Source organism: Pristis pectinata, chromosome 5, assembly GCF_009764475.1.
Source record: "Pristis pectinata isolate sPriPec2 chromosome 5, sPriPec2.1.pri, whole genome shotgun sequence".
NCBI lineage: Eukaryota > Metazoa > Chordata > Chondrichthyes > Rhinopristiformes > Pristidae > Pristis > Pristis pectinata.
The window spans coordinates 78,516,845-78,538,745 of NC_067409.1; the positions used below are offsets into that span (position 1 = coordinate 78,516,845).

Consider the following 21,901-nt stretch of genomic DNA (forward strand, 5'->3'; position numbering starts at 1 on the left):
CTTGTGCATGGTGACCCGTCAGACCCGCTCCATCTTGGATCCCAGATGAACTAGAAGACGGCACGGGTGATCTCCAAGCCAGAGGAGCAAGGAACAGGCCACACCTGCGCCAAGTACAGCAGCCCTGAGAGCACCTTACACCTGATGACCAAGTTCTTCCCAGTTAATTGATAGGGAGTGCTGTTCTCACAGTCCCAGTTTCTGCTTCACCTTCCTAATTCGGTCCTGCTAATTTTTGTTGCACGCCTCGGCCCCTCCGAACCAGATCCCCAGCACCTTCAGATAATCAGGCCTGACGGTGAAGGGGACGTTGGACTGGTTGGGCCAGTTGCCGAAAAGCACAGCCTCACTCTTCGTGCAGTTAACTCTGGCCCCTGATGCCAACTCAAACTGGTCGCAGACGCTGATCAATCTGCAAACTGACCTTGGGTCTGAGCAGAAGATGGTGACGTCGTCCATGTACAGGGAGGTTTTCACCTGGGTGACCCCACTCCCTATACAGCCCACAAACAAGACAGGGGAGAGAGGGCAGCCCTGCCTGACTCCAGACTTGATGGGGAAGCTGTCTGTTTCCCACCCATTGATTTGGACTGCACTACCGATGTCTGTGTAGAGCATCACCAGACCAGTTGTTAATCAATTTTGCAGATACTTAATAAATGAGTCACAATGTTTAGGCGCCGAACAGAGCAGGTTTTCTGCTGTAAATTCTTGTCTGCTGGACAGAGGCCAAGTGGACAAGGGAGGGGCCGGGAGGAGTGGGCGGGGCCGGGACGTGGGCAGGGTCAGGAGGAGTGGGCGAGGGCAATTGGCTGGGTGGGAGTGGGTGGGGTCATACTGGGCGTGGCCAATTGGATAGAGGCGGAGGTGGGCGGGGCCAGCGGCAGGGGGTGGGCCATCGGACCCGCGATCAATCAGCTGACTCGGCGCGATGGCGGAAACGTGGCTCGGGGTGCCCAATGCTGCTGGTTCTGGTGGGAGTCCGGGCTGTCGGGTCACCGGGCAGCAGCAGGAGGAGGAGGAGGAGGAAGCCGAGGAGGAGGAGGAGGAAGAAGAGGAAGAAGACGGCCGCGGGCCTGGAGGTGCGCCGAGGAGCCCCGGGCCGGGCGCGCCCCGGACGGTGAGCGAGCAGGAGGCGCTGCTGCAGCGGACGGCCCGCTTCTACTCGGACTGTTTGACGGCCAGTGCTGGGCAGGAGGTGAGTGGCAGGGTCCTGGCTCCGGGGTCGGACCGGGAACAGCCAGCGCCTGCAGCTCGTTTAAGCAAGGTCCGGGGCCGTGCCTCCCTTCTCCTTCCTGGAAAGTTTGGGACTTCTGCTTACGGTCTGCTACCCGAAGAACTCGGTGTCTGCAAAGTGCGGGGAAGCTTTTATAACTCCCTCAGGACGTTTACCACAGTAACTGTACTGCAAAAGTACATCTCAAGCCCTTTGGAGCCAGTGGTGAACTTTTGCAGTGTAGTCACTGTAGGAGATAGCAAGATCCCGCAAATAGCAGCGAAATGATGACAAGTTGAGGTCAACTGTATTGGACAAGACGTCTGCAATAACGCCCCTTGCACTTACAAACACTTGAGAATGCAAATAAGGCCCCAACTTAAGGTCTCAGCTCAAAGATATGCCTCCAATAAATGTAACACCCCCCCCCCCCCCCCCACGTACTGTATTGGAGTGAGCTTTGATTTAGGTGCTAGTTTCAGAACTGACACTTACTCCAAGATCTTCAGAATCCGTAGAAAGGGTACCACTCATTGAACCATGAAATGGATCAAGGGAACTGACTTTAGGAATGTAGGTAAATAGAAATAAAATTACAACGATCGAGATGGGGATTGGTTCATGTCAGTGGAGAGGTTAATCCTTGAAGCTTAATTTTATACCTATATCCTTTTTATTGTCTTGCAATTTTATTTTCATTTTTTATCTATAACTTTCAATTGTTTAACCTAATTGCTGTGCCTTTCAATTTCACTTTTCCTTTTAATCAGCATATTCTTGCGTCACTACTTTCTTTGACGTTTTAATTCCAAAACTCCATTTAAGGTCACCGCAAGGCTGTTGATGTTTTCTGTGTTTATGTATGGACTGTACTGTCAGTTTGCTTATTCCAATCCAGTGCCAGTGCCTCAGCAAACTGAGCACTCGTCTACCTATTCCTAAACAATGACCTTCCTGTCCTGGCTGTTTCTATTAGCTGGTGCATGCCAGCAATTATCATTCTAAGAGGAAAATGTTCCATTCCACGCCCTGTTTAATCTACTTCTGAACTACTTGTGTGTTGCAAGATCTGAATCTTGTATAGGAGTTTAAAGAACTTCTGTATTCACCCTGTTAGGATGGCAAAGTGATGCTGCTGGTAATGCTGCTGCCTCACAGCTCCATCAACCCAGGTCCAATCCTGGCCTCTGTTGCTGTCTGTGTGGAGTTTCCTTGTTCTCCCTGTTTTTCCCAGGTGCTCCATTTTCTTCCCACATCCCAAAGGTGTGTGGGATGGCAAGTTAATTAGCTGCTGTAAATTGCCACTACTGTCCAGGTGAGTGGTAGAATCTGAGAGGTTGATGGGGATGTTGGGAGAATAAATTACAGGGAAAATTAGTGGGGAATGGGATTGTTTTGTGAACTTGCATAGACTTGATGGGCCAAAATAAGGAACTCCTATATCCTAAAGGAAATATGGAAAAAAATACGTCCCTCACCCTGGAACCTCAGAGACGACACACATTCAGAAAAGACGTGGAGGGGAATTTAACTGTCTAACCAAGTTTAACAGGTGCAGCTATCTCTTCCCACGTTAGTGCTTCCTGGATCTGCTGCATTGTAATTGCCTGAGTTCACTACTACAGTTATGGACATCCAGCTCTGTTTAGGTGTAAACAGATTGAGCTTCCTTCATTGCCTCTGTCAGTGTCCTAATTCATCACGTGAATGGTTGGTGACTTGCTTACTTTCCCATGTCTAACTCTCCTTCTGTGGCTCAATCCCTAGCATCCAAGGAACTATCTTAGAGTCTCTAACTATTTCACAAAATTCTTTGATCCAGTGCATTTGGGGTATTTCCTAGATGCCCATAGTTTCCTAAGATTCTAGGTCTGTGTAGCATAAAGAGGATGGATACTTAATTGTTGGAAATAGCGTAGGGGAAGTTGGTTTACGGTGCCATGATTGGACAAGATAGAAGGCAAACCAAAAGCAAAGGGGGCACTGGTAATCTCAGAAGTCAAAGCACTTCTATTTTCAGAGGAAATTGAACATAGTTTAATTGTACATCATTTTCAAGACAGTATAGTTCCACTGACCAGTTTGTTTTTGAGTTGCAGACTCAGCAATTGGAGACATGTTTAGAAGAAATGCTTACCAGAGTGGATGAATTCTGTGGGATGCTGGACATGGTAAGTGGTTTAGATATCTTTATTTTTGCCCTTTTACATATGCTTTTGTTATGAAATCTTCTGCTGTGATAGTCATGTCTTGTGCAGATTCTCCACAAGCATCATCAGTATCGTTGCATAACTGGTGGGTGACATTTTAAAATTATATGACTTGAACACTGTGTTTCTCAAGAGGGAATGCCTCATCCCAAGTCTAAATAAAATATGATTCAAGTTCACCGCAAAGATAGATGGACTTAAAAGGCAGACGTCACAAGGACTTGAAATTTATCAGCTGGTGGTAGGAACTTCTGAAGCAGGAGTTAACTTTTGCAGGCTCCCTGAATAACATGTTAATGTGCTGCAACACAAGTGCATTATTGTTTTAACCTTTGGAAATGCAGGAAATACAATGAATAAACTGAAATGTTCTTTTCTATTGTAGATTCGAAATGATTCTTCACAGATAATGAATGAAAGTATCCCTGAAATCCATGCCAAAGCTGATGAAATGAAGCAAATGTACAAAAAGATTGATAAACTTGAGGTAAGCAGTTAGCTATTATTCAATGTTTATTTTCTCTTTGTAGAAACTCCCTATCTACAATTTATTTACAATATATAACAAGCATACTTCAGGAGGGACTCCTGTTAACTTTTCCCTTAAATTCCTATTACCATATTGACTTTGGAAATCATCTGTTAGCTCCCATTTATGGGTCAGTTGAACATTCAGAGGAGACTGGAATCTGCTACTGTTGTTCAGTTAGTTCCTCTCTCCCCAGAACCCTGGAATTACTTTCTTAAGGATACTGTTGAGTTTGCTTCTAACACGCTTGCACAAGTGCATTCCAAGTCATTACTGCACGTTGTTAAATTTTTTAAGAGATCAGCTCTATTGCCAATTATTTTAAATCTGTGTTTTGTTTTTCAACTCTTCCAATTAACAGCTTTTCATTTACTGTACCAAGAAAGGGAAAGTTATTCAAGTTTTTAATACTGGTCATATGATATCAGCAATGGTTCAGTGGGTAATGCAACTTGTGTCTGAGCCAGAATGTGAGGGCTCAAGTACAAAGACTCACACCAGAACCTAAATCTGTTCTCTGGTGCAGTTTTGAGAGACTAATGGAAGATTGCATTTATATCAGTGCAGATGGGACATTAAACTGAAGACCAATCTTGCCTCTTGGTTGTATGCAAAAAAAATTCCACAGCAACCATTTCAAAGAGCAGGGGAGTTACTCCCACTGTCCTGGTCAACAGTTATTACTCCAACAAGAGTATCTAGAAGTCCATCACATCTTTACCACTTGATGTTTGTGGGAACCTGTCATGTGCAAATTGGCTGCATTCTTCCTTTGTTGCACAATTGACTGCATTTTAAAAGTACTTTATTAGCTGTCAGCTAGTTCAAGGTGTGCTGAAGGCTTGAAATCTGATGTATGTCTTCCTCTTTTTTTTGGATGGTTTTCACATAAAGTTGCAGTAAAAGTTGACTCTTTGCTGAATGCATTTTTTTGAGGTTCTTTCAGTGTGCTTTCAGAAAATGTTTTTTTCACATAAAGTAGCAGTCAAATGTGGCTCTTAGACACAAGCATTTTTTTTCAGCAGTTCAGTTTGCTTTCAAGGAAGTATTAATAAAATGCAGTCATTTAGGCCTTAAAATAATTTAATATTGCAATTTCAGGCCTTTGTTAAGATGATTGGGAAGAATTTATCTACGCTGGACGATCAAGTAACACAGGCTGAAGCTGAGCTTGGAACCTTTCCCAGTGCATTTAGAAAAATCTTGCATTCATTCAGTTCTTCAGCATTCTTTAACGTGAGTAACATGTTGTGTTTAATAAGACATTTAAGTTTTGTGGCTGTTGTAACACTATTACATTTATTTGTTGGAGCCTCAAAAGCGGCGTAATTTCTCTCTGTAGCAGTTTAAATGAAGTTCTGAGCAAAAGGACTAATTTTGAACCTAGGTTGAACAAAAGTGGCTAAAAATAGTGAACATCTGAAACAACCAAAGGGGAAAATGTAAGTTAAGATTTGGGATGTGGATTGTAAGTCAAAACTATAAGTAGGAAGGGAAGCATGTTATTTAATATGCTTGATCAAATAGAAAAGGAGAGAAAGAAAACATGGATAAGATTTACTGAAAAGATTAAAATAGCCGGATGAAACATGAAGGCAATTGGTCTAAAATTTTGAGACTTGCTGTTTTATGTTGACGCCTTTTGTTGGAAGTGCAAGGTGGCATCTGTGATTAGTGTGAGCTGGGTAAGATGCACAATTGAGGCAATGTGAAATCAACAGTGCAAGAACTGAGTAGAAATTGTGTGTTATGTCAAATCAGAAATAGAAAGGCAATTTGGAAATACCACTCAGTGCATTGTGTACAGTGTGGACTTTAAGATAGTGACTTGGTAATTTAAAAAAAAATTCTCTACATCATTAAATTAAGAGAGCCACGATAGGGTAGGTTATGTGTTACTGCTGCAGTATGTGGGAGTTGAAGGGAACTGGGGAAAGAGCAACGGGCTTCACTTGCGACAGGTTCAGGCGAGTGACTACCAAATAAAATACCTAGATGTTGTAGGCAAAGCATTAAAGCATGGGGTGGGAGCGTTCAGAACGTTAAAAGCAAAGTACTAGGTGTTGATAGAGAAATTGGTAATGATAACTAAAATGTGTCAGGAAAGCATAGATCATGCATAAGAATGCAAGAAATAGTAGTAGGAGTGGGTAATCTAGTCTGTCGAGCCTGCTCTGCCATTCAATAAGATCATGGCCGATCTGGCTGCAGACTCAGCTTCATCTACCTGCCTTCTCCCCATATCCCTTAATTCCCCTACTATGCAAAAATCTATCTAACTGTGTCTTAAATATATTTAATGAGGTGACCTCCACTGCTTCCCTGGGCAGAGAATTCCACAGATTCACCAATCTCTTGGGTTGGGGGTGGGGGGAAAAAAAGAGTTCCTCCTCATCTCTGCCCTAAATCTACTCCCCCGAATCTTGAGGTTAGTTCTAGTGTCTCCTAGTTCTAGTCTCTCCTACCAGTGGAAACAACTTTCCTGCCTCTATTGTATCTACCCCTTTCATAATTTTATGTTTCTATAAGATCCACTCTCATTCTTAATTCCAGTGAGTATAGTCCCAGGGAACTCGATCTCTCCTGATAGGCTAACCCCCCCACCATTTCCAGAATCAACCTGGTGGACCTCCTCTGCACCGCCTCCAAAGCCAGTATATCTTTTCTCAACTAAGGAGACCAGAACTGCACACTGTACTCCATGTGCGGCCTCACCAGCACCCTGTACAGTTGCAGCATAACCTCCCTGCTCTTAAATTCAGTACCACTAGCAATAAAGGCCAACATTCCATTTGGCTTCTTGATAGGCAAGGTAGTGTAGTGGTTAGCGTAATGCTATTACAGCGCCAGTGACCCGGTTTCAATTCCGGCTACTGTCTGTAAGGAGTTGGTATGTTTTTCCCGTGACTGCATGGGTTTCTCCGGGTGCTCCGGTTTCCTCCCACATTCCAAAGACGTACGGGTTAGGAAGTTGTGGGCACGCTATGTTGGCGCCGGAAGCATGGAGTCACTTGCGGACTGCCCCCAGAACACCCTATGCAAAAGATACATTTCACTGTGTGTTTCGATGTACGTGTGACTAATAAAGATATCTTATCTTATAACCTGTTACACCTGCAAACCAACCTTTCGTGATTCATGCACAAGCACTCCCAAGTTCCTCTGCACAACAGCATGCTGCAATCTTTCACCAGTTAAATAATCTGATCATCTATTTTTCCTTCCAAAGTGGATGACCTCACATTTATCAACATTGTACTCGATCTGCTAGACTCTTACCCACTCACTTAACCTATCTATATCTCTCTGCATCCTCTGCACAATTTGCTTTCCACTCAATTTAGTGTCATCAACAAACTTATATACGCTACACTCTGTCCCCTCTTCCAAATTGTTAATGTACATCATGAACAGTTGTGGGCCCAGCACTGACCCCTGCGGCACCCCGCTCACTACTGATTGCTAACCAGAGAAACACCCATTTATCCCAACCCTCTTACTTCTATTGGTTAACCAATTCTCTATCCATGCTAATACATTACCCCAACTCCATGCATCCTCATCTTATGGATAAGACTGTTATGCAGCACCTTATCGAATGCCTTCTGGAAATCTAAGTGTACAACATCCACTGTTCCCCCTCTATCCACTGTGCTTGTTATGTTCTCAAAGAACTCCAGTAAGTTTGTCAAACGGGACCTCCACTTCCTGAATCCATGCTGCATCTGCCTGATGGAACCACTTCTATCCAGATGTCTCACTATCTCTTCCTTAATGATAGCTTCAAGCATTTTCCCAACTACAGACGTTAAGCTAACTAGCCTATAGTTATCTGCCTTCTGTCTGCATCCTTTTTTAAACAGTGGTGTGACATTCACTGTCTTCCAATCTGCCAGGACCTGCCCAGAGTCCAGAGAATTTTGGTAAATTATCACAAACACCTCTACTATAACCTCCTCCATTTCTTACAGTACCCTGGGATGCATCCCATCAGGACCAGGGGACTTGTCTACTGTTTGGCCCTCTAGTTTGCTCAGCAGTACCTCTTTAGTGATAGTGATTGTATCAACGTCCTCACCTCCCATCGCATCCATAACATCTCTCTTTGGCCTGTTAAACTTGTCCTCCACCATGAAGACCAATGCAAAATAGTTGTTCAAAGCTTCGGCCATTTCTGCATTACCCAATATTAATTCCCCCTTCTCATCTCCCAAGGGACCTATATTCATTTTAGCCACCCTTTCTGCTTTATGTAATTATAAAAACTTACACTATCTGTTTTTATATTTTGTGCTAGTTTACTTTCATAATGTATTTTCCCTTTCTTTATTGCTTGCTTAGTGGTTCTTTGGGAAAACTTCAAAAAGCAACAATCTTCCATTTTCCCACTACTCTTGGCGACTTCATACGCATGAGCTTTTAGTTTGACGCCTTCCTTTATTTCCTTGGTTATCCAGGTCTGGCTCTCCCCACCCTTACCGTCCTTGCTTTTAACTGGAATGTATTTTTGTTGGGTACTGTGAAAAATCTCTTTGAAAGTCTCCTGCTGTTCCATGACTGTCCCATCGTATAGCCTGTGTTTCCAGTCTACGCTAGCCAACTCCTCCCTCATCCCTTTGTAGTCTCCCTTGTTTGGGCATAATACACTGGTTTTAGATTAAACTATTGCACCCTCCATTTGTATGAGAAATTCAATCATACTGTGATCACTCTTTCCAAGAGGATCCATAACTACAAGATCATTAACTTTACCTGTCTCATTGAACAGAACCAGATCTAAGGTGGCATGTTTCCTTGGGCACAAGTATACACATGTACAAGTTTACGTGAAGTTAGTCAGAATAGGGTAAACTGGTAAGAGGACAAAACTGAATGCAGCATTCATATCAAGATAGATGGAACACAGAAATAAAGGGAACAAGTAGAAATAAGTATAAATTTATTAGGAACTAAATAACTTTCAGAAGAGATTGGCAAAGTGAAAAAGGAGACGAGGTAATCCTGATAAAGGGTGGGATGGAAATTGTTGGGACTCTCCACTTGACTGCACTGCAGGAGTTTCTTTAGGGGGAACTGAGCAGTTTAAGAACAGCTCACCACCTCCTTTAGGGAACCAGGTGGGAAGAAACACCAACTCACCAGTGCCACATCCCATTCATTGACGGGGAAAGAAAAGTCCTTCCACAACCACTGATTGCTGGTGGTACTACTGAGTTCTTCTAAGTGCTTAATGTTGAAGTCTCCCTTGCTGTACTTCCTGAGCCTTTGCAACATTCTTCAAATTAATCTTCAGAAATCAGTGATCTGACGTGAAATTGCAGTGCCCTTGCATTTTCCCTCATGTACAAGTGAATTTTTACTTTTATTCTGAGGCATGATTACATCTACCCTCATTTTGTACATTAGATTTTTATACCTTGTATTATAATGCCCTCAGAAAAAATTCCAAAATAAAATCTCTATTTTGATTATTTTAACTCTTGTAAAAATAATTGTATTTCAGTTATCTTAATCCTGTATGCTCTAATCTTTATCTTAAATTCTTTAAAATGTTTTAAAATTTTATGATTTTTATTTTTGTGGTTTGCCAAACGTGAGAATTATTTAACATGATTGGCTTTCGGGTCAGCTTTTTGACATTAGTGCCGGAGGCAGGAGATCCTTTGGAACTGACAATGAGGGCTGACTTTGGAAAAGGGGTGTCCACACCACCATGAGATTATTTCTGTGGGCAGTTTCCTTCAAGTTCAGCAGCAACAATGTCACTTCAGCACTGACTCAAAATGCAGCCAGTCTCGAAGCAATTCTCACTTTAGGTTGGAGGGGATGTGTGATTGACATACAAGAGTAAGTAATCTTACTGAAGTTGAAGGCTTAAAGGTGAGTGACTTACTGAGGTGCAAGAGATGGAAGGGGCTCTCTTCCTATTTAATCTGTTTTTCTCTTGTAGAAACCATCCTTTCCAAAGAAGCAGCAGCAAAAATTTGAGGTTGCACCTCTCTTCCGGGCAGAAGATTACTTCCCTGCAGAGAATTCACAGGAACATGAATGATAATACTGAAATAATAGCAGCACAAATGAGGGGATCCAATTTGTTGAACCCTGATGGATGTACTTAATAAGAACCTTATGGACAATATTGAACCAGTGTTAAAATTGTGGTGAAACAAATCTTGTCTTCCTTTTGAATCTTCCAAAAATTACTTGAGGTACCACACTGTTGCCTAAATATACGCACTGCTGGATGGTTGGTTTTGACTGGTTTTAGATGTTTGTGTATAAATTAATGGTTGTCAAACTTGTGCTTTTGAGCTCTTTCAAAAATTCAGTTCTCTTTTGAGACTGGATTTGTTTATAGCAGTGTCTCGTATCCTAAGCCATAATTTTTGCACTTTTTGGTCATAGTGATATGAAGTTTCCAAAATCTGTTTTGATTAATTATACCAGATCTTAGTAGCAGGAATTCCCAAATCGCTAAATTAGATGTTTTGTTTTTATATTTTACTAATGACTGTATTAGGCACTGGATTTTGAATTTTTTTTGCTTTGAAAAATATTAAATTGCAGCAGTATTTCAGTTTTTAAATGCATGCGGTGCATCTGTTTTAATGGTTAAAATGGTACAAGATGCATTCTACTTCCAAACACATTTGAAAGCAGATCAGGTGGTGATCTTTTATTAGGAATATTAGAATCCACCTACAAGTGTATTTTTGGTACGAGGGAGTGTTTAGTTTGCACTAGTACTCAAATGGCTTTACAGATAAACTTCTGGGAATTTCGTAGATTGGACAGTGACACTGGATGTGTGTTGTGTTTATTGCACCAACGAACCACCTCCTAAAATGAGCTCCAGGAAGAGGACTTGCGCCTATCAACTTTAGTATGCTCAGGACTCAAATGTTTGGCACTGATTAATATCAAAAAGATAGTCACCCACGCAAGTAAATATTAGGAAGGGAGACAAGCTAAATGAAACAGAAATGCTTTGCTCTGGCTAACCAGTGTGTATGTCCCAGCTCTGAAGATTATATAGCTGGCCATCTTCCATCAACTATCACAGCCGTTGGTGACGTCCCGTCCACTGGTTCTGGCTGGTGACTTAACCAGCATCAGCAATGCAGCTGGACAATCTGGCAGGGCTGACGGCAACCTGACATCTCCAGGCTCCTGATGGAAGCAATTATAAGATGCCAAACTACATAGGGTTGCTGAAGATGACACAAGGGGAATACCAAAGTACTACACCTGGTTGAGACCACACAGCTCAGCCTGGTCCCAGACTACTACTGTGTCCCAAGCTCTTGTGGTCAAATCCACTGATGCCGTGCTGCTGTTCCTTGCTAACCGCTGCCACCTACAGGAAAAGCAGAAGAGTGGCAAGGGGACATGGAAGGTGAACGTCAAACTGCTGACCCTAGAAAACATTGAGGGACTTAAAAGGGATTAAAAGATCCATGAAATCCCTTCTTTGACTCCCTGGTGGGAAGCACTCAAGGTGGTTCTTCATCCGCAAAGGTGTTGAGAAGGTAAAGGAGCACCAAAGTGAATTGCAGAAGTTCCAGAGAATTGTGCAGCATTTGCTCTTTGCCATTTGAGGGATTGGATGTGCAGAAAGATCTCCAAGAGGTAAGGAGCCAGCAAGTCTCGCTCTTTGCCTCTGAATTCTCCAAGGTCATCTTCCAATTCAGTTTGCTCTGTGGAGCAAGATGAGACACAGAAGATTCACGGAGGGAGCTCTGCAACTTAAGGAAGAGCACAGCTCGGTAACAGCCAGGTATATTGAGGATCTGCAGATCCTTCTACGCTAGCCTTGCAATTGGCAGGCCACAGACAGCTCAACCTCCCAGAACATTGGGTCCTTGATCTTGAAGACTGTAGACAACAGCAAGAAGGAGAGTCTGAACCAGCCACTGACTCTGGAGAAGCTGATGGGCTCCATCTGTTCCCTTGAGAAGAATATAACTCCCAGAAGCAACGGCTTACCAGCTAAGTTGTACTCGGCTCAGTGGGACTGGATGGGCCCCAACTAGCAACATCGCCCTCATCTACAAACAGAAGTGGGAGAGGGAGGAGATCAGAAATTGGTGATCCATCTCACTGTTGAATGTGGTTTGCAAGACTCTGTCCAAGGTCGCTTTCAATCAAAAGTCTGCTCTGGGATGGGTGATCCAAACCTGTGCTGTACCTGGCAGGAAAATATCTGACAAATTTGTGCTCCTCAGGGATACCGTCAACTATGTGTGGGACAGGGGTGAACAGCTGCCTATTCAGCTAGGACCAGGAGAAGGCCTTTGATAGAGTATCACACTTGTACATGTTGGATGTGCTCTTCAAAATGGGCTCTGGGGAGGGAATCAGGAATTGGATCCAGCTGCTCTACACAGATATCAGTAATGCAGTCCAAATCAACGGGTGGGAAACAGAGCTTCCTGTCAAGTCTGGAGTCAGGCAAGGCTGCCCACTCTCCTCTGTCTTGTTTATATGTTGTATCGAGCCCTTTGCTGAATCCATGAGGAAGGGTGTGGGCATAATGATGCCAGGTAGTGGGCGCACTCTGATCAAGGCCTCGCTGTATGTGGGCGATGTCACCATCTTCTGCTCAGTCCCACATTTGGTCTGCAGATTGACCAATATCTGTGACTGTTTGAACTGGCCTCAGAGACCAGAATCAATTGCAACAAAAGTGAGGTCACGTTCTTTGGCAACTGACCCAACTGATCCTCAGTGGAGGGAACAGTCAAATCTGACTACCTAAAAGTGCTGGGAATCTGGTCTGGGGGGAGCCAAACATGTGGCAAGAATTGGCTGGAGTGAATAGCAAAGGTGAAACAGAAATGGGGACTGTGGGAATGGCGCTCCCCCTCAATGGCAGGCAAGAACCCGGTCATCACAAGCGAGGTGCTCTCGGTGGTACTGTACTTGGTGTAGGAGTGGCCTGTACTCTGTTACTGCACCACGGCAGTCACCCAAACCATCTTCCATTTTGTCTGAAGATCCAAAATGGATCATGCCCTTAGGGCTGCAGAGGTCTCTAGAGAAAGAGTCAATGTTGGAGACGTTTTGCCCTCATTCCAGTGGCCACCTTTCTGTGCAGCTGCATCAAGCTGTGCAGGGAACCAAAGTATGCAAACACCAAGTGTCACTACATGCTGAGGATCTACGTGTTCCCAGTGTTGTGAAGGATGGGCTTGGCCTCATTGCTGCACAATGCTCCATTCAGTTGTACCTTGCCACACGATCTGTCCTTTGCAGAAAAGTTCTTTTGAGGTCAAAGGTATTTTTTCCCCCACATCAATCGAGCAGTGGTCAGCACAGAATGTCCTGCAGGCCCTACAGGAGATGAAGATGGATCATGAGTGATGGTTTTCTGAACAGAAAATCTCATTGCCACAACTCTCAGATGAGCAACAAGACCTCACTTGGCTAGTAACAAGAGGGACTCTCCATGTTAGTTCCTTCCTGCACAGCAGGACTTGCAATCCCACCTCGTGCTGCCCTTGGTGACTGCACAACTGATCAGATGATTGTCCACTGCATTATGGTCTGTGTTTGCCAAGTAGGCCTGGAAAGGGATGCCAAGGTCTTTGTCAAGGATCGTCACAGCGGACTCTCTGCTCTACAGGCCGTCCCCAGGGACACAGTCGGAGACAAATATCAACTGCCACTGGAAGGTCATCAACTCGGTGAAAGATGTCTTTGGTTTGCCCGCAAGTTGTTAGTTGGTCTTCCAGTGTAATGAGATCTTTGCAAGTGAAAGCTGCCGACTGGCACATTTCAGGAGGCAGAAATACTTGCTGAGGGATGCACTGAAGCTCAGTGTAACCACTACAAAGGCTTGTAGAGAAGGACTGCAGTCTAGGGTCCTGCCATCACTGGACACTGGGCCCTGTGTAACAGCCTTTCAAACATTTCACCGATGGAATGTTTAAGGACTAAAATGTTAATTAGTTTACCACTATAAGTGAATGTATTGAATTGCCTGCTACAGTGAATGAAGGTAATATTTGTAATATACTATAAATAAAGTATATTTGGGGATGGGAACTGTCAAAAGCATGGGTTTAGGGGAGAGACGGTGTTGGAGAGGTTGAGAAGTGATGGTGTATATAAATCCATCCAGCTGTTTTGATCATTTGTATAAGATGAAATTATTTATAAGCTTTGCTATTACATCATGTAATAGAACAATATGATTGACTATAATCACAGTATTTGATAACTAGTTTATTTTTTAAATTCAGCTTTTTAAACCCGTAAAGTTACAGAAGCTCAATTATCCTGAAATTTCATGCTGCATTACAGCCTCGCATAAGTTCCAGTAGATTTTTGATGCAAAATATTATGTATTCCAGTCTGGGTTTATTTTTTGTTTGAAAGTTGTTCTTTAAGACGAGCTGCCTGTTCCTCTAGCTTGATCAGTGTTTGAAGTGCCTGGTCATGTGCTTCAGTTGTCTCCATCCAGGATAGACTGAAGCCTCTGCTGCACAGTGTGGAGGCCCTGTCCTATTCCTGCCCAGCTGCTGAGTGTTTCCCTGGGACCTGACATCTGTTGTTTGAGTATAGTTGCCACCTTTATAGCTGTCTGTATTGAATTACTGTACTGCTTTGTCATATTTTGCAAGGCTTTTGGAAAATGATTATTTGGACATCATAAAGTGTTCTTTGCACCTGCAATATTGTTCAGGTAGGTGCATCGATTGAAATCGGATTTATTTCATTATTGTCATAAATCTGCAAATTTTCTTCTGTGAGGGTGGATTTGCATGCATCCGCGTACTTATTTGCTGGAGCTTTATTTGTGCAACATGATTACAATTTGAAATGCATTGCTTGATTGGTTGATGCAAAGAGTCAAGGGAATTAAATAAAAATGCAAAGGAAATATGTTTTGCAGGGATCTGGAAAGCAACAGGCCCTTCAGTCCTGCTGTGGATTGATGACCGATTTTACTACCTTAACTTTCCGGTAGCATTCCCATAATCTATTGATTAATGGAATTTTGAATACTTGGCTATGTATGCTCAAAAACTGAGCTTCTGCAACCCTCGGAGGTATAGAATTTCAAAGAATTGCACCATATTTAAACAAAATGTTCTATGCCTCAGTCCAAATTGGCTGTCTCTACGATTTGCTTTTCTAATTGTTTGCTGTGGCTACATTTAATCTTCTGTATGGAGGTAGTGACATCAAACGATTTTGGGTGGATATAAAAGAAAATCCCAGTGGCGCAGAAGGTCTGCCAAATATCCTGACAAATACTTATCACTCTTCATCAGATAATTTGGTTATCTTCTCACCGCAGTTTGTAGCACCTTATGTAAATTTACATTACAGCAGTAAATATACACCAGAACTATTTAATTTGCTCAAGTGCTTTAGGCATCACAGTCATGAAAGGCACTATCATGTAGCTTCTTTCTCTGTGATCTCTGCCTTCTATCTGAATTCACCCCAGCCTCGTTTTGTCAGGTTGGCCAATTAACCTTTCCACTTAGCCTGTTTAGTGGGCTTACAAATTTCTATAGATGTACAGTGGAGAGCATCCTGACTGGTTGCATCACAGCCTGGTATGGAGCCTCTGTACACAATGCACAGGATTGCAAGAGGTTGCAGAGGGTTGTAGACTCAGCCAGCTCCATCACGGCACAACACTTCCCACCATCGAAGACATCTTCAAGAGGTGGTGCCTCAAGAAGGCAACATCCATCACTAAGGACCCTCACCATCAGGGAGGAGGTACAGGAGCCTGAAGACTCAAACTCAATGATTCAGGAACAGCTTCTTCCCCTCTGCCATCAGATTTCTGAACAATACCCATTAACACTACTTCATTATTCCTTTTTTGCACTATTTATTTATTTTTGTAATTTATAGATTTTTGCCTTTTCACTGTACTGCTGCCGCAAACCAACAAATTTTACGTTATATGTCAGCGATAATAAACCTGTTTCTGATTCTGTTGTGTCTTGCAGCATATTCTCATTCAAGGATAAGTCAGTAGAAAATGCCCTTTCATGTGTGGTGAGTTACCAGGTACTTTTTTAGGCAATTGAAAAGTTTTATGAATTAACTGTGGAATGGCTGGCAATTATTATGCCCATTATCATGGAAGGGATGGAATTAAGATGGTCATGTATGGCAACTGCGAGTTGAGACTTTGCCAAATATTGTACAAAGTTTGCTTGTAACAAAACAAAGGTGGACCATTTTTATCATGTTTATAGCTGACCAGCTGTTGTGTTCCTCATGAGGTGGTTAGTGTATTGAACTGCAGTCACTATTCCAAAGACATTACCAACACCTTTCCAAGTCATAAATTGGGCTTTGTATGTCTGTCAGCCTGTAATGAGGCTCTTAGATGTTAAAGAATCTGAGGGCAAACCCAGTGAATTTACTGTCTGGCTGTAGGGCTTCTGTACAGAAACAAAATGCTGGAATTGTCCTCAGTATTTATGGTTATTGATATTTATCACATTTTGTCTGTGCAAGTATCCTCCAGATTTAAACTCATCAGAATGTTAGAATAAAGTTCACATTTTCTGATACTGGGAGCCTTGTATGTAGAGGAAAGACTGAAGAGAGTAAGTTTTTTTGCCTTTGTGCTTTTAGAACAAGCATAGCATTGTGATGACTTTGCTTTTTATTCTCCATCTGTAAACTTTTCAAAATCTAAATCATTTTCAGGTAATTGCTCTGATTCTAACAAAACTAGAAGGTGAATTCCATTCCAACATGGCTAGGATCTCTTCCAGATAATCACAAGATCACAAGACAAGGGAGCAGAAGTAGGCCATTCAGCCCATCCAAGTCTGCTCCAAAGAAAAGGGGGAAAAAGAAATGAGAAATGTGGGGGGGGGGGGGGGGGGGGGGGGAAACAATAAAAAAAACTATTCTAACCCCAATTTCCGGCCTTATCTCCATATCCCTTGATACCCTGACTAATTAGATATCTATCTATCCTCCTTAAACGCCTCCAATGATCTGGCCTTCACTGCTGTACCTGGCAAGGAATTCCATAAATTCACTACCCTCTAGCTAAAGAAATTTCTCCTCATCTCTGTTTTAAACCTGTACCCTCTAATTCTAAGATTGTGCCCTCTGGTCCTGGACTCACCCACCAAAGGAAACAGCTTGGTCACATCTACTCTGTCCAATCCTTTCAACATTCTAAATGTTTCTATGAGGTCCCCTCTCATTCTTCTGTACTCCAGTGAGTACAGTCCAAGAGCCGACAAACGCTCATCATACGTAAGCCCTTTCATTCCAGGAATCATCCTCGTAAATCTCTTCTGAACCCTCTCCAACATCAGCACCTCCTTCCTAAGATATGGGGCCCAAAACTGCACACAGTATTCCAAATGAGGCCTCATAAGTGCCCCTTAGAGCCTCTTCAACACCTCCCTACTTTTATACACTATACCTCTCGAAATGAACGCCAACATAGCATTTGCTTTCCTTACCACCAATCCAACCTGCTGGTTAACCTTTAAGGTATCCTGCACGAGTACCCCCAAGTCCCTTTGTACTTCTGTACTTTGAATTTTCTCTCCTTCTAGATAATAATCTGCCCATTTATTTGTGTTTCCAAAGTGTACAACGGCACATTTCTCAACATTGAATCTCATCTGCAATTTCCTTGCCTATTCTCCTAAACTATCTAGGTCTCTCTGCAACCTTCCTGTCTCCTCAATACTCCCTACTCCTCCACCTATCTTCGTGTCATCCGCAAACTTAGCCACAAAACCATTTACTCCATCATCCAAATCGTTAATGTACAAGGTAAAAAGAAGCAACCCCAACACCGACCCCTGCGGAACACCACTAGTAACCGGTAGCCAACCAGAACAAGATCCTTTTATTCCCACCCTTTGCTTCCTGCCAACCAGCCAATGCTCCACCCATTCTGTTATCCTACCTGTAATTCCATGACCTCTCATCTTATTAATTAGTCTCATATGCAACACCTTGTCGAAGGCCTTTTGAAAGTCTAAATACACAACATCTACTGCCTCTCCCTTATCCACCCTACCTGTGATTTCTTCAAAAAACTCCAATAGGTTGGTCAGGCAGGATCTTCCCTTCACGAAACCATGTTGGCTAGGACCTATCTTGCCTTGCATCTCTAGGTATTCCATAACCTCATCCTTGAGGATCGATTCCAATAACTTTCCCAGCACCGACGTCAGACTAACAGGTCTGTAATTTCCTTTATGCTGCCTCCCACCTTTCTTATACAGCGGAACTACATTTGTGACCCTCCAGTCCTCCGGAACCATGCTGGAGTCTATCTATTCCTGGAAAATTATCACCAATGCCTCCACTATCTCTAAAGCCACCTCCTTCAGAACCCGGGGATGCACCTCATCCAGTCTGGGAGACTTATCAGTCTTTAGCCCATTTAGATTTCCTAGCACCTTATCTCTAGTAATTTTAACTGAACTCAGTTCCATTCCGTGAGACCCCTGACTGACCGGTATATTGCTGATGTCCTCCACAGTGAAGACCAATGCAAAATACTCATTTAGTTCTTCTGCCATCTTTGTCATCTATTATAATCTCTCCCACACCGTTATTGATTGGTCCTATATCAACCCGTATCTCTCTTTTACTCCTTATATATATATTTTTAAAAACTCTTAGTATCCTTTTGAATGTTATCTGCCAACTTCCTTTCACAATTCATCTTTTCTTTCCTAACGACCTTCTTAGTTTCTTTCTGCAGGTTTTTAAAAGTTTCCCAGTCTTCTGTTTTCCCACTAATTTTTGCTTCCCTGTACGCCCTCCCTTTTGCTTTTACTTTAGCCTTCACCTCTCTCGTCATCCACATTTGTGCCTTTTTTCCATTCAAAACCTTTTTTCTGGGAATATAGCTGTCCAGTATTTTCCTTATTACTTGTAGAAATTCCATCCATTTCTGCTCTGCCGTCCCTCCAGCCAGCTTACTCTTCCAATCAACTTGGGCCAGCTCCTCTCTCATACCACTGTAATTTCCTTTGTTCCACTGAAATATCGATACACCAGTTATCAGCTTCTCCTTCTCAAATTTGAAACTGAACTCAATCATATTGTGATCACTGGTTCCCAATGGTTCCTTTACCTTTAGTTCTCTAATCACCTCCGGTTCATTACACAGCACCCAATCCAAAACAGCCGATCCCCTGGTGGGCTCATCAACAAGTTGCTCCAAAAAGCTGTCCCGTAGACATTCCACAAGCTCACTCTCCTGAGATCTACTGCCTTGCTGGATTTCCCAGTCCACCTTCATGTTAAAATCCCCCATAATTATCTTAACATTGTCACTCTGGCAAGCTTTTTCTATTTCAACTGCAACTTGTCATCCACTTCAGGGGATCTATATATAACTGCTACTATTGTCCTTTTACCCTTGCTATTTCTTTGCTCCACCCATAAGGATTCCACCTCTTCTGACCCAATGTCCTTCCTTTCTATTGATTTTATATCATTACTAACCATCATGGCCACACCACCCCCTCTGCCTACCCGCCTATCTTTCCTATACACTCTGTACCCCTGGACATCCAGTTCCCAATCACATCCGTCATAAAGCCATGACTCGGTGATTGCCACAATGTCATATTTATTAACCTGTAGTTGTGCCACTAGGTCATCTACCTTATTCCTAATGCTACGTGCATTTAAATATAGTGCATTTAGTCCAGTATCTGCTATTGATTTTGTTGTACTTCTATTGTTCAGCAAATTATCCTGACTTTTCACCTGCCTGTCCTTCTTACCATCGTCACTACACACTTTCTTGGACATGTTTCTATATACCGCATCTTCTATCCTAACATCCTGATTTGTTGTACTTCTATTGTTCAGCAAATTATCCTGACTTCTCACCTGTCTGTCCTTCTTGCCATCCTCACTGCACACTGTCTTGGACTTGTTTCTGTAAACCTCCTCCCTTACCCTAACATCTTGTATCCTAACATCCTGGTTTCCATCCCCCTGCCAGATTAGTTTAAACCCTCCCCAACAGCTAAGTTAAACATTCCCGCCAGGATATTGGACCCTTTGGAGTTTAGATGTAACCCATCCTTAGTGAATAGGTCATGCCTCCCCCCAAAAAAGGTCTCAATGATCCAGAAATCTGAAGCCCTGCCCCCTGCACCAGTCACTCAGCCACGCATTCATCTGCCAGATCTTTCTATTCTTACTACCGTTGGCACGTGGCACAGGTAGTAATCTTTAAATTACCACCCTTGAGGTCCTACTTCTCAACTTTCTCCCTAACTCCTTGTATTCCTCCTTCAGGACCTCTTCTCTTTTTCTACCTATGTCATTGGTACCTACATGTACCAAGACTTCTGGCTGATCACCCTCTCCCCTCAGAATATTCTGGACCCGGTCCATGACATCCCGTACCCTGGCACCAGGGAGGCAACACACCATCCAGGATTAATTGTCGGTTTCGTAGAATCTGTTATCCGTACCCCTCACTATAGAATCCCCAATAACCACTGCATTTCTCTTTCCCCACTGGACCACAGTACCAGGCACGGTGCCAAGGTCCCGGTTGCCGTGGTCTTCCTCTGTCAGGTCATCCTCTCCAACGGAATCTAAAATGAGATATCAATTTTCAAGGGGGACCGCCACAGAGGTACTGTCTACAAACTCTTTATGACCCCTGTCTATTTCCTGCTCGCTCTCCCTAATCAACCGAAGGTCATCGAGCAGCTGCTCCAGACTCTCAACACATTCCTTCAGGAGTCGCATCTCGGTGCACTTTGTGCAGATGTAGTTATCGGGGAGGCTGGTAGTCTCCCAGGGTCCCCACATCTGACACTCCAAATATAAGACCAACCCCAGATGCATACTGCTAAATACTACTGAGATAAATAAATAAACTAATACCTTACCCCACTCTCTATAAATCTCACCTCTTTCCCGGTCTCGCCGAAGCCCATTGAGCCAAAGCCCAAACCACTGAGGACAAGTTTTAGTGCATTACATGGAATTTCCAAATCTGAGTTCTGATATAATTGCAATGACGGTCAGAGGTGCCATTTTTCAGATGAAACATGAAGAGGTCCTGAAATAGAGATTGTTTAAATTAAGAGGGGAAAAAAGAATTTTGCAGGCCATCCTAAGGTCTGTGAAAGTCACGTAATTAGTGGGAATATCAGTTGCAAGGTTCACAGCACAGTGTTATTGGATTTCCATGTAATGGTGTGCTGGAGTTGACACTGTTCCCACTTGGTACATTGTAAGTTCTCACATGTAGTCCAGCAGGCACATCACAACACAAACAACTCGTCCAGTTCCTGGTGCTTATTGTTCCTGAATGCTGTAATGATGGAAGAGTGGTCTGAGGGAAGCTGACAGGCTAGTGAAGAAGAGTGCCTGCAGGAAACATGTTTACGTATGGGGACCAGAAGTCCTAGCAGGAGGTTTCTAGGAAGGACTCTGTAAGGGCATTTGCTCTGTGTATGAATACCTACCCTTAGTAAATACCTGTGCTTATTCTTAAGGGTTGAACAAAATGAAAAGCCGATGAAAGCTCACCTGTAGCAAGGAGTTTGGGTGACCTCCGTAATGCACCAGTGAGCAGACGTGTCGGGAACAGCAACTTGGAATGATTCTGAAACTAGGATGCTGAGAGCAATTGTGATCACGACTTTCATGGACAAGGCAGTCCATTTCAGGTCGGGGTGATCTTAATGAAGGCAATGGATGCAGCTTTGTATTGTTAGCCTTTTAAATAGCTTGGTTTCTAGGTAAACAAGATTAGTGGAAAAAGTAACTTTTCAGATCAGTTGGTTTGAAAGTCTCACCGCAGATGAATTTTGTCTGATGAACAATCATTAATGTCATCAGAGAAACAAAGGACTGTGTTAATGTCATTAAATAGTTTTATACTGATTTTTTTTAAAAATCATAGGGAAAGATGAAAATATCACTAGAAAAATGACAGCAATT

General features: G+C 43.0%; 1 protein-coding gene across 1 annotated transcript; it reads left to right on the plus strand.

The window, feature by feature from the left end:
- The first annotated feature begins 904 nt into the window (after window positions 1–904).
- LOC127571057 (biogenesis of lysosome-related organelles complex 1 subunit 4-like) lies at window positions 905–16,636 on the plus strand. Its single transcript, XM_052017100.1, has 5 exons — window positions 905–1,198; window positions 3,316–3,387; window positions 3,812–3,913; window positions 5,057–5,191; window positions 9,906–16,636. Exons 1-5 carry the CDS (start codon window positions 932–934, stop codon window positions 10,005–10,007), a joined length of 678 nt encoding a protein of 225 aa, XP_051873060.1. The 5' UTR covers window positions 905–931; the 3' UTR covers window positions 10,008–16,636.
- The last annotated feature ends 5,265 nt before the right edge of the window (window positions 16,637–21,901 follow it).

What these genes read in the sequence shown, in the direction of transcription:
- LOC127571057 (XM_052017100.1), top strand. Translation starts at nt 932, where the DNA reads ATGGCGGAAACGTGGCTCGGGGTGCCCAATGCTGCTGGTTCTGGTGGG. An exon ending in AAAAGATTGATAAACTTGAG is followed by an intron (nt 3,914 to 5,056) that starts GTAAGCAGTTAG and finishes TTGCAATTTCAG; the next exon opens with GCCTTTGTTAAGATGATTGG. An exon ending in GTTCTTCAGCATTCTTTAAC is followed by an intron (nt 5,192 to 9,905) that starts GTGAGTAACATG and finishes TTTCTCTTGTAG; the next exon opens with AAACCATCCTTTCCAAAGAA.